The following is a 14172-nucleotide window of genomic DNA, read 5'->3' as shown; positions in this document are numbered from 1 at the left end:
AATATATATTCAAATTCCACAAAAATCAGTGAAATAAGGCACCTTCTTATGCTCTTCCAATGTACCAAATTTCACTTCTCTGCGTTTCATAGCAAGTTCAAAATTAAAAGATATTAACATGCAATAAAGCGATACACAGTTTGCTGTAAATATACAAATGATGACAACCACAAAGTTCTTTTCACATCATAAAATCACAGCCAAAAAATAACCTATAACAAACATAACAATCAGATGTAGTAATAGGCAATATGATATTGTATACTTATTATATATATATATATATATATATATATATATATATATATATATATATATATATGTATATATAAATATATATATATATATATACTTTACAAGTATTATATATATATATATATATATATATATATATATATATTTTTATTGATTCGGTGTTATTTAATTGTTACGCTCACCTGAGCATTTTGAGAAAGTTGCCTGTCTTTTGTTTATATTCACGTCGCCCCTCTTATTTGAGAAGTATTTTTTGTTATTGTTGCTATTATAATTAATTTTATTTATTAAACATTCGAATATTTTATTCAAATATCTATTAACGAGGTATTGTGATCTGGTGGTAAAATATCAGGCTACTCATCGAGCTGTTACGAGTTCGAACCTTGTTAAAAGTTTAGCCACGCTGAGGACAGTTGAAACCTTGGAACAAGTGCCCATGGATAACTTTTATACATAGGTATTTGAATAAAATATTCGCATGTTTAATAAATAAAATTTATAATAATAACAAAATATGTCCCAAATAAGAGAGACGGCGTGAATATAAACAAAGGGCAGGTAACTCCCTCAAAACGCTCAGATGAGCGTAACAATAAAATAAAACAGAATCGCTAATAAAAAAATAAATAGATAAATAATATATCTTCCATTTAAAAGAGATAAAAATCGTGCATATAATTCGATGAGGTACCGTGGTCTAGTGGTAGAACATCAGGCTACTTATCGAGCTGTTACGAATTCGAACTTTGTTAAAAGTTTAACTCTGCTGAGGACCGGTGAAACCCAGAAGCGCGTGTCCATGGATCACTTTTATGCGTAGATATTTGAATAAAATATTCAAATGTTTAATAAATAAAATAGTTAACTGATGAAGATTCTGTTATGGATCCCAGTAGCTTATTATAAACAGTGGGTTTTATATTACAACACATACGCGCCAACCAGCGCCTCACACGGCTTCGGACCTCTAAACCTCGTGCTTCACCGATATCTGAAGAAATGCAAAGCATTACCATCACAATGGAATGTAAAAGAAAATAAAAAGACTATTTTTCTGGTGAAGATTCTATTATGGATTGGAATATCGAATTTCATTTTAATAAATAAATGTATTTATTGAAAGAAATTCTGCACTTGTTTGGCTTTTAACTCTTCAAATTTGGAATGTTGTATATACATACATACATATACACACACACACACACATATATATATATATATATATATATATATATATATATATATATATATATATAAGTGTTTGAAGGCTTGTTAATCCAAGAATTATTCAGTAGTTGTGAGCAGATGAATAAATAAATATAATAATTCAATAATATTTTTTATTTATTCACCTGATTATAGATGGTATTTGTTCAACTGATGCGAATTCAACTATGGAGACGAGGTACTCGGATTTATTCGGACCAACTTATGTCGACCAAGACTAGTGACACGTAATTTGGATTTATTCCGATACAAAAATAATTAAAACTTATGTTTTACACAATATTGGCAAAACAACCAACTTCGATGTGTCGGATAACCATTACTACAACTGGAATGTTGCCTTTTCGAAAAATAACTTTGATGGTATACTCTAGATAATCGTTAATTATAACAATATAACTTTGGTGGTATACTCTAGATAATCGTTAATTATAACAATATAACTTTGGTGGTATACTCTAGATAATCGTTAATTATAACAATATAACTTTGGTGGTATACTCTAGATAATCGTTAATTATAACAATATAACTTTGGTGGTATACTCTAGATAATCGTTAATTATAACAATATAACTTTGGTGGTATACTCTAGATAATCGTTAATTATAACAATATAACTTTGATGGTATACTCTAGATAATCGTTAATTATAACAATATAACTTTGGTGGTATACTCTAGATAATCGTTAATTATAACAATATAACTTTGGTGGTATACTCTAGATAATCGTTACTTATAACAATATAACTTTGGTGGTATACTCTAGATAATCGTTAATTATAACAATATAACTTTGGTGGTATACTCTAGATAATCGTTAATTATAACAATATAACTTTGGTGGTATACTCTAGATAATCGTTAATTATAACAATATAACTTTGGTGGTATACTCTAGATAATCGTTAATTATAACAATATAACTTTGGCGGTATACTCTAGATAATCGTTAATTATAACAATATAACTTTGGTGGTATACTCTAGATAATCGTTAATTATAACAATATAACTTTGATGGTATACTCTAGATAATCGTTAATTATAACAATATAACTTTGGTGGTATACTCTAGATAATCGTTAATTATAACAATATAACTAGAAGTTTAAAACGAGTCGGATTTTAAACAATCAAATATGCGAAAATAATACTTCAACATTGGAAGCAGGATTAAAGAACAAATATCGCTTCTGAGATGTGAAAATTTTAGTTGTTTGGGTGCTAAGGAAAGCAGAACATTTAACAAAAAGGTCTATCGATATTTTTTTTGTTTTATTTTTGTAAATCAGAAACACTAAAATCTCCTAATAATAAAAGCTACGATCGTATAAATATAAAAAAAAAAAATGTGGAAAATTCAGCTTAATTCAAGTGACGAAAAATGGAAGAATTTAAACATGTTATTTTAAAATTTTCAGACACCAGCAAGATTAGCATCTGCAATTGCAGAAAGAACAAGCGGAATATCAAAATAAAATGGTGCAGAAAAATTGAATTGCAGAAAGAAAATAGGAATTAAAAAAAAACAAACAATAAGGTGGATATTAGAAGTAAATGGAAACGGAAATTCTTCGACTGGAAAAAAAATCAAAAGAACGGCAGAAAAAAAGTGGAATATCAGAACCAAATGGACATACTGTTCACGCGTCTCTTATATTATTACAGGCAACAAATAAGTTACTCACAAATCGAGAATGAAATGTTGGGTATTATTTTTGCAGTTACAAAATTTTATCGACTTGTTCACGGAATGCATTTTATTACAAACCGAGCATAAATCACTTTCAACAATTTATGGGTAAAAAGGGTTTACCAACGGATACTGGGAACATACTACAGAGATTGGAATCATTCTCTTAAATTATAATGACAAAATGGAGTATCTCTTATTATAAAAATCAGTTCTGCTGACGAGTTGTCTAAACTGACACCAAAATATGCCAAACCCCTTGAAGACACAGTAATTACCTCTATACAACTGAAGTCGAGGTGAAAAATACATTGTGTATTGTCATCAGAGAGCTTTCGGTAACACTCGGGGAAATAAAGGCCAAGGCCATGAACGAACATTTTCTATAGAAAAACGACAAATTTCAGATGTATATTCCATCTGTGATGATGTAGTGATGCACAGCATTACAGAAACGAATTCCAAAAGATTTCATGTCAGTCACTCGAACATTTCGAGTATGAACAGTCTCATGCGAAGTTGTGCATATTGGATGACCATGAACAAAGACATTGAACATGCTGTGGAATTATGAAAAGGTTCTGGGTTAGCAGTAAAAATGCCTCGTATAAATGTAAACTCTGGCCGAAAGTTGACTAACCGTGATCTAGGACTTATATTGATTTTTGAGGCATTGAATGAATTCTAATATCTAGTAGTAGTAGACAGTTTCACAAAATGACTGGAAATATTGAAATGTAAGAAATCAAATACGGAAGCAACAATTATTTTTTCATAAATTTTTCGCACGATTCAAAGTTGTTGACTACTCCAGAGAACGAATTAATTGACGTCGTATTTGACACGCTTGAATTACCAGTCGCGCAAATAGTTTCTAAAAAGGGGGATATCGAAAAGGAAACGTGAAAATACAGACTTCATTACAGTACACCTGAAGGGAAAAAGATATTGACTCCGTACGGAGCCAGACTAAAAACGGAGTTGTTTTATGACGTTGTTACTCTATTTTATTTTGGGAATTGATGGACTCTTCCAGGCACTGTATACAGAGTTAATTCTAATGACATCTGCTCATATGTCTCCGTCCTGTAACACTTATCCGATTACATTCACCAGCAGAGCCTGAATAGCTCCACCGTCTCTCACGTGCCGGCCAGGAAAGGTTCGCGTGGCCAAACTTAAGATCCGCTCTGCCAACGCGGTTATCACTTCTCCTGACCTTTGTTGGAGGCTAACCAGCCTCCTCACGGCATCAATGGTTGTCCGTTCGCCGGAGTATTCTTCTACCACTCTTGTAAATATACCACCTTGTTGTCTTAATTATTATCAAGCTTTCACATAAGTTTTCTTTGTATATTACATTTTCTATAGATATAATTTTTTGCATAGAAGTATATACGATGTATGTTTCATTGTATAATAAGTATATATGATATAAGTTTCCTTGTATACAAGTAGACAATATATGTTTTCATTTATAATATTTACAAAAGATATAAGTTTAAAAGATATAAGTTTATATGTATAAGTACATAAGATATGAGTTTGTTTACACAGAACATATCCAAAATAATATTCTTCAAAAGTCTGAATTTATAGAAAATGTTTGAAAAGGTTTCCGATTTAAAAAATCGATACTTTTGTCATCTTGGGATAAAGTTTTATATTACACCTCTTTGCAATCAAACCAAGTAATAGTTCAGACATTCACAAAAATAGCATCACTGACATAGACATAGTCATTAAAAGTTGTATTTTCTTTCAAACGGTTTTGTATAAAAAATGAGACTGATATCAAATTACCTGATTCGATACATTTTCCATGCCTTTTAATATACCCATGTCTGCAGACACACTTAAATTTAAAGTCTACAACTCTACATTCAGCTTTCTTGCCATCATAAGGCGTCAGCGATAGTTTCCGTATCCTCTTTTTATTACGGCAAATGTATTTTTCCTTGCAGTCAGGAGTCGTATACCTTTTTCCTGGCTGTAAATAATATTGAACAATTTTGATAAAACTTTCGCTACAACTGTCAGTGCAAGATTCGATGTAATACATTTATTTATAATCAGTTCAAGACAAACGACAAGTTACATATTTGTTAAAAGTATTTGTTCTATTTTAACTTTTTCAAACACCGACTAATAATTGAAAACAGATTTTTTATTGAACCAAATTCAAATTATTTCGATTATTCATACTACTGTTCCTATCTTGGATGTTATTCTCACAAGGTTTTGTTTTTTATGTCACCAGCCTGCAAGAATCCGTGACACAAAAGATAAAAATGCTACGTTATAATCAATGTCAAGTGATTATCTTCTGGAGGTTGAGGATTCAGTCTTCAGTAAGAATACAATTACGAATTACTTAAGACTTCTAGCCGGCCATAGCTGACGGGACGAGAGCAAACTACCCCAATTGATTAAATAAAGGGTTCTGTTTGAAATTATGTACAGATCTCCGAGTTCGACATAAAGATCATGTAGTTCGTCAAGGCACCCTGAAGAAGGCCAAAAGTTACACTGGTCGAAACGTTTTGAGAATATCATCCAAGATGAGAATAGTAGTCCGAATAATTTAAATGATGCGCACTATCTATCCTTATCTAAAAAAAAATAAAAAATAAAATCCGAAACATATAACCAAATGTGACTTTGTGTCAAAAGCGGATAAATTATTTGCTGTTTACATATTTAATAGTAGATTTTCTTGCAAGTAACTAAATTAAAGTGTGGAGCACTCCCAAACATCTTAATGTAATAGCTAATGAAAACGGATCCTTTGAGTTGCCTTCAACTGTGTCGATCACTTTTTCCTTATCACTGACTTTATTATTATGGGAACCCATCCATACACAATACATGAACTTTCCTAACGGTATAAATATACCGAAAATATCATTCTAGAGAGTTACTCGTAGCACGCTATCTTGGCGAATTCTCAGTAAGTTATTTTAAATACCTTATTTTCACTTAGAGACCAGTGTCTACAAAGAATGCCAAAATAAGACGAGGACTACTTGCGAAACTCGAAAACGAACCCAATCTCATTCTGAGGAACTTGCGGAGGATTGCCAAAGCGTTGTAAGCGTAATAAGCGATTCTAAAACAAAGCAGAATTGGGAGTAGCATATGTAAGAAAAGTAAAGCCTAAATTCAAAACTTATCCCCGTCCCGGAAAAAGAAAAAAAGAATATGTCCAATTATATCTACTCAGTATAAATAAAAATTACTCTTCTGTAAAAGAGAAAAAAGAAATTGCCCATAAACCATGTAATCGATGTGGCCAATTACACTGGGAAAATTTTGCGCCTTTCGGAATAAAAATTTTGCGCCCAGCTTGGTCATAAAGGCTCACATTGTTGAAGTAAAAGCAAAGCTAAAGTACAATTAGACACATAAGATATAATGAAACGCCTAACAAAAATTTATGCAAGTACATAAAAATCAAATAAAACAGTTTTTTTTTACACAGGAATCACCACTTATCAAGACCTGGAGGCCACTCGAGGATATCAATGTGATTATAGCATAGTAAACATAATTAGTGGAAATTTTGTAAATTGGATTACTTAGAGGGACGGTTCATCAAAGTTTATGTTGAACTTGAAGACAATCAGATTGCAGTCAGCTGGAAAGAAGAGTTCCACAGGCGTGCAGTTCTAAGAAAGAAGCTTTGTTCATGGAATTTACATTTAGGTTTAGGCACAGATAAAGAGTGTGGGAAATTACTGATAGTGGTTTTGGTTAGACGAGTGTCTTTCGTGAATGTTTGACGAGGGGAGACCATAGATTGAAGCTCAGACGAGCACTTGCCATGAAAATAACCATAAAGCAGAGACAGGCTCGTTACGTCTCTTCTGTGTGAAAGAAGTTGCAGGGAAGAGAAAAGGGCATCCCCACTAAGCTACGAAGTCTATTTTGAATTCTATTAAAGCAGGATAAGCTGCTTCTATCAGATCCTGCTCAGATGTCGCAACAGTACTCCATCATTGGCCGTACCTGGCTTTTATATAGGTAGAGAATTGCATCAGGGATGAGATATCTTCTGGAGCTGTAGAAGGATCCCACCATTTTTCCAGCGGCTTTGGCAATGGATTTGATATATGTTTTCTATTTCAGATCGGGAGTAAAGGTCAAGCCCAGAAGCCTGTCAAAACATGAAGCCTTCCCAAGACGAGAGCCATTCATTTCAATTGATGCCAGATGGGTATCAGAACGTTGATGATGTAAAGATAAAACCTTGGTTTTAGATGCATTAAAATTAACCAGCCACCTCTTTCCCCATTATACCATGCGCAGTTACATTACAGTTAGACACTGGATTCGATCTTTCCATAATACATTTACATACCTGGAGGATTCTGAATAAACTGACTTTGCAGAAAACAGAAAAAATCAGCTCATACTATGACTGGCAACAAAATTAATTTTATGTTCGAATTATGTTTTTTTTTACAGTAAACTTGGACGGTACAATTAAAAAGTAGTTTTCGTACTAAAAAAATCTGATAATTTATTTGGGATGGATTGGATCAACAACTTTAAACGTTGGGATCGCTCAATAAATACTTTTTGCCAGAAAGCGGAGAATGTGACATCGGATGATGAGGATTAAAAAAGCTGAATTAAAATAAAACTTTTTTTAAAGTTTTTTAAGCTGGATTAGACAGATACATTAAAATGAAGGCTAAATTCAACGTAAAAGCAAACGCATGACGCATTAAGAAAGAAGAATCGTTCCATTCACCGCAGTGGATATTCTTGAAATAGCGCTACAAACGCACAGGGTAAACACACCGATGAAATCTTATAATAATTCTTGAATTACATCGACTTTGAACTCGCCGACGGCAGTCTCATATGTTGAAACCATGTTCGCGTGGAAATAATAAAAATTGCGTAAGACCACGTACATGTCCAAAAGATGTTTTCACGTTTGAGAGAATACTTTTTTCAAAAGTTTTAAAGAAAATAAGTCATTTTAGGTAATATTGGTAATATATTGTATATCATACAAGGTCCGAGATATACTCATAAACGTCACTAAAACCAGTTAAAAACGTCGCTTAGATGACACTGGCGACACATTACCCATAGAGGAAGAGCCGATCGATGCCATTTTCGAGACATTCCATCTTGCCAATCTCAATCAACATCAGAACAGCGACGGCTAGGCAGAAAGAAAAAGTTCACCAACCCACTAATTATCGATTCGAAGTGAAAAAGAAATTTTAGTTTTCTCCCACTGTAAGAACTTAGACACCGGGGTCGGAAAGTGACTGTGCAAAAAGGTTTGTAAGAGGGTCCAGTAGGGACTCCCCCATATGCAATATATGAACTCTCTTAAAATAAGTATACCGAGAGATACCACTCTAGAGAGTCACTCGTAGTAAGTTATATTTGTATCAAGTACTATAACTCTTGTTCTCTATGTATTCTGTCTTGTAAATACAAATATCTTTTCTAAACCATATCCGTGTCAGAATCTTTCCTAGTGACCTTTCCGGGCCACAACAACTATTGACTTTCATAAGTACTCAGTAGTAAAAACAAATCTATTTGTAACTTACTTTCAAATATATACCATTATAGTAGCATCCACAATAATTTGGTCGAACACATTTAATATTACTAAGAATGAATCCTTCTTTGCACACACAGCCTTCTTCACGTCCAGAGCATTTCGGTTTATGTATAGCGCAACTTGGTTGACATCGTGAAACGTCGTGTTTGTAAATTTTATTTCCTTCACATATTTCAACTGCAAAATAAAAAATTCAAAGTACAGGTTAACTTTCATATAGTAAACTAATTCTGAAAATATATAAAAAATAATGCGCGTAATAGAAATACGGTGTAAATCTAATTAAAATCAGTTTATTTTATCATACACCGCGCGCTACATGATATCCTATTAATTACTACGCTGGTTAGCACCTCAGAAGCCAATAGAACAACAAATAATAGAGTTTATAATTATTTAAATTTAATTTATTTAATACTTATTAATCAAACAGCCGGTTGTTTTTGAACAGAATATTCGCTTACTGTTCTAATCGCACGCTGGTATTTTACGAAATATTAAAATTATTATAAAATAGTGCATAATCTTCCAGTGTTTGTGTATAAGCACAATTATTAAAAAATTTCCCCAACATTTCGATATACTACGAAGTTGCTATTTCTTAATTATTTAATAAAACGAATGTTTAAATGTTCATTGTTATTTACAATTAGCAAATAATTAATACGTACGAATAGTAAAAATTCGACTAACACTAATTATATGAGCTTCAGGATTGGATCAGAAGGTTCCCTGGATTCTTATTTTTTTCTGGCGAAGCTGGCACACGAACTCGATAGTTATAAATACATCCTACTTTTTATTAATATATTATTAACTATTTTCATGTCAATTTCATGTTACTTAAAAGATATTTTCTTAGCGGATAATTTACTAACATTCGTTTCTGTTAGCTAATTATAAAACGAGAATTTTACTAAAAAACGTACTTTAGATTGATTTCATTATTTCTGTTCGAAACATTTGAACACAACTTTTTCACATTGATTTATGAGAATTCTCTCAGTGAACACTTACCGCAATCAGCTTTTTTTCTCCAATCAATGACAAATCCAATACGTTCACAGGAGTGCGCCAATGATTTGATCGCATCACAGTAAACTTTTTTCAACATAGAACCAGACGAATATGTACAAACATCCATTTTACAAGATTTAACTAATCCGTTCATTGTGTTTATTCCCAATTGTTTCGCACAAGTTTTAAAAATGTCATCGTACATAAATTCACATTGCTTTACTTGTGTGTTTGTGCAATGGTAGTTCACCTCATCAACAGTGCACCTGCAATAACACAAAAGACCTAATAAATCTCACCACAATTTTCCATCACATAATCTGTTGTTTCTCTTTAATACAACTATTTCAATAATAATTTTAAAAGTATTTATTTATAATCAAGTAATAATTACAAAAGGTATGAAAGTAACATTGTCGTTGATTATGAATTAAAGGCCGCTCATATAATTATCTGATGTTTAATTTGGGAATTAATTAGCTCAATTATAAAAATATTGAAGTAAAAGTATATTAATGAACATTGATTATTTTGTATTCATTTTTACAAAGACAAAGGATAAAAGTCTTCTCTCCCAGATACTAAAAATGATTTAACGTGAAAAGTAGTTGTTCGATAAGTCTAAAAAAGAACGCTTAAAATGGCATACTATTTGTTTCCAATGCTATTTTCCCCTTCTTTTAATGTTGAATGATGATTTTTAAAAAGATTAAATGACTTTTGACATCGATAAGGGTATCGGTTTTATGGCGCCGATTCCAAATTTGCCGTTAAATTTGCTCTCAGACCAACCGTTTAACTGTAATGCTGCGGTTCACGTTCACATTTCAGATTTTCAATGTATTTACATTGCACAGATTATCATCACGATGCGCTGCAACAAGCCGACCTTTCATCATTTTCAAGATAGCTAGCGACTCATCATTATTCACTACGATTAGAAGCAGTGATCGCACTCTCGGTAATAGTTTCAGATCCTGCCCGCATCATCATCATCATCATCATCATCATCATCATCATCATCATCATCATCATCATCATCACCACCACCACCACCACCACCATCATCATCATCATCATCATCATCATCATCATCATCATCATCATCATCATCATCATGTACTACTACTACTACTACTACTACTACTACTACTACTACTACTACTAGCATCAGCCATATTGTGCCCAAATCAGTGTGATGCTGTCGCAACGCTTTCATCATGGTCATTATCTGATATATTATGTGCTCTTCCATTTAACACTAAAATTAGGACATTGATTTTAAGTAGGATGCAAAATCAGCAAGCAAAATCATAATATTTTGTTAAATGATGATGTAATTACGAAGATTATTTTATGCTTACCATTTACTGAACTCATGTGTAACATAACTTTTGGCAATTATTGAATCTCGATTACTGTAGTGTGATACATCTGTCCCAGTTTTAGTGCGATAATCATCATGGTTTCCATTACAATCACCGCAGATTCCAGTCAGTTTATTTCTATAACTTTTTGGTGCAGTGACAGTAATTATGCTTTTTAGATTAGTTTTGATTACAACACCAAAACCTCCCGTTATTGTGACCCAGTCTCCGGAGTAAGTAACTGAGTAATATGGAGAATAAACCGCCGGGAAATTTCGAATTTCTCCGTTGATCTGTAGTAAAAGATATAATTATTTACAACAAAGTGATTATTAAAAGACAAAACGAGATGGCTAGATGACATACTGAGTTTTAATTTATAATTTAGCCCCATCGAATTCTAATTACATTTTTATGATATACATTCGAAATGATTTCGCGGATAAATCAAACGAAATTTATTAAACAGAAAACAAATCTTCGTTATCTACTTTCTAATTAGTTAAATTATCAAATTAAATACATATTACAATGAAATAGACGTTAAATACATATTACAATGAAATAGACGTTAAATACATATTACAATGAAATAGACGGTAAATATATATGACACTGAAATAGACGGTAAATACATATGCCAATGAAATAGACGTTAAATACATATTACAATGAAATAGACGCTAAATACATATGCCAATGAAATAGACGTTAAATACATATTACAATGAAGTAGACGTAAAATATGTATGATAATGAAATAAATGTTAAATACATATTACAATGAAATAGACTTTAAATACATATGACAAAGAAATAGACGTTAAATACATATGACTAAGAAATAGACGTTAAATACATATGACAAAGAAATAGACGTTAAATACATATTACAATGAAATACACTTTAAATACATATTACAATGAAATCGACGTTAAATACATATTACAACGAAATAGAAGTTAAATTGATATTACAATGAAATAGACGTTAAATACATATTACAATGAAATAGACGTTAAATACATATTACAATAAAATAGACGTTAAATATATATTACAATGAAATAGACGGTAAATACATATTACAATGAGATAGACGTAAAATACATATTACAATGAAATAGACTTTAAATACATATGACAACGAAAGAGACGTTAAATACATATGACAATGAAATAGACGTTAAATACATATTACAATGAAATAGACGTTAAATACATTTTACAATGAAATAGACGTTCAATGCATATGACAATGAAATAGACGTTAAATACATATTACAATGAAATAGACGTTAAATACATATTACAATGAAATAGACGTTAAAAACATATTACAATGAAATAGACGTTAAATACATATTACAATGAAATAGACGTTAAATACATATTACAATGAAAGAGACGTTAAAAGTATATGACAATGAAATAGCTGTTAAATACATATTACAATGAAATAGACGTTAAATACATATTACAATGAAATAGACGTCTAATACATATTACAATGAAATAGACGTTTAATACATATTACAATGAAATAGACGTTAAATACATATTACAATGAAATAGACGTTAAATACATATTACAATGAAATAGACGTTTAATACATATTACAATGAAATAGACGTTTAATACATATTACAATGAAATAGACGTTAAATACATATTACAATGAAAGAGACGTTAAAAGTATATGACAATGAAATAGCTGTTAAATACATATTACAATGAAATAGACGTTAAATACATATTACAATGAAATAGACGTTTAATACATATTACAATGAAATAGACGTTTAATACATATTACAATGAAATAGACGTTAAATACATATTACAATGAAATAGACGTTTAATACATATTACAATGAAATAGACGTTAAAAACATATTACAATGAAATAGACGTTAAATACATATTACAATGAAATAGACGTTAAATACATATTACAATGAAATAGACGTTAAAAACATATTACAATGAAATAGACGTTAAATACTTATGACAATGAAATAGACGTTAAATGCATATTACAATGAAATAGACTTTAAATACATATAATGAAATAGACTTAAAATACATATTACAATGAAATAGACGTTAAATTCACATGACAATTACATAGACGTTAAATACATATGGCAATGAAATAGACGCTAAATACATATTACAATGAAATAGACGTTAAATATTTATGACAATGAAATAGACGTTAAATACATATTACAATGAAATAGACTTTAAATCTATACATATAAAAATGTAACTCTTGGGTCGTTCGCAATTAATAGACTAAAAAACCGCTGGATGGATGGCTTCCACGTTTTGGTATAATATGTTTACTATATCCATGTGTGTTTTTATATATTTCTTTTTAATTATAACATTATTCTTAATTTTTCTATGATAAATAGGTGGTTTTCTTTGTACTGATAGACTATTTTTTTATGTTGGGACAATTATTTATTACCGCTTCTTCTCACGTGACCAGCGGTTCTAATTTAGCGGTTTTCCTGCTAGATTTGGAGATTTCGTTTGCAATCTAGCGGGGAATTCTAGAAAATCTGGAGATATTTCGCACCCACACACCCGCAATTTTAGATTAAAAAAATAAAGAAAAGCGCTTGAAAATACTTTAAAACATAAAATAAACTCATTCATGTAATTAAAAAAGTAGCATTTATTGCCTTTGGTAACAATTATTTATTGATTATTTGTTTTGTTTTTCATCTTTTTTTCGGCTAACCATTCTTAAATCGATTTTTCCAAGTACATTTTAGGTGGGGGGCATTTCAACCTCCGAAGTTTAGTTTAAAATACGATCTAAGCAACCCTACTTAATTTCGAAGTATTTAGTCGAAAATTGTAAAAAGCAAGAAACAACAACAACAAAAAACTTATAACAATACAGTAGAATTTAATTATCTACCAACCTAAATACTTTTAACATGCTAAAAGAAAGTTTTTTTGTTTTTTCATTTTTCTAATTTCAAAAATGTTGCACCA

General features: G+C 31.0%; 1 protein-coding gene across 1 annotated transcript in view; it reads right to left on the bottom strand.

Moving 5' to 3' along the window:
* LOC145245705 (zonadhesin-like) overlaps positions 1–14172 on the bottom strand; it is a 116163-nt gene that overhangs the window by 32430 nt on the left and 69561 nt on the right. Inside the window, exons 8-11 of the mRNA XM_080107244.1 lie at positions 11156–11451; positions 9792–10057; positions 8761–8951; positions 4985–5171 (exon numbers count right to left, since the gene is read on the bottom strand). Of these exons, the coding sequence (XP_079963370.1) occupies positions 4985–5171; positions 8761–8951; positions 9792–10057; positions 11156–11451 (940 nt within the window). The remainder of the gene's footprint in view (positions 1–4984; positions 5172–8760; positions 8952–9791; positions 10058–11155; positions 11452–14172) is intronic.

The sequence above is a fragment of the Euprymna scolopes genome, chromosome 23 (genome assembly GCF_053919585.1).
Source record: "Euprymna scolopes isolate OS-2025 chromosome 23, ASM5391958v1, whole genome shotgun sequence".
Classification (NCBI taxonomy): Eukaryota; Metazoa; Mollusca; class Cephalopoda; order Sepiida; family Sepiolidae; genus Euprymna; species Euprymna scolopes.
The sequence above is the reverse complement of the archived record's forward strand: the minus strand, read 5'-3'. Positions and strand labels throughout refer to the sequence as shown.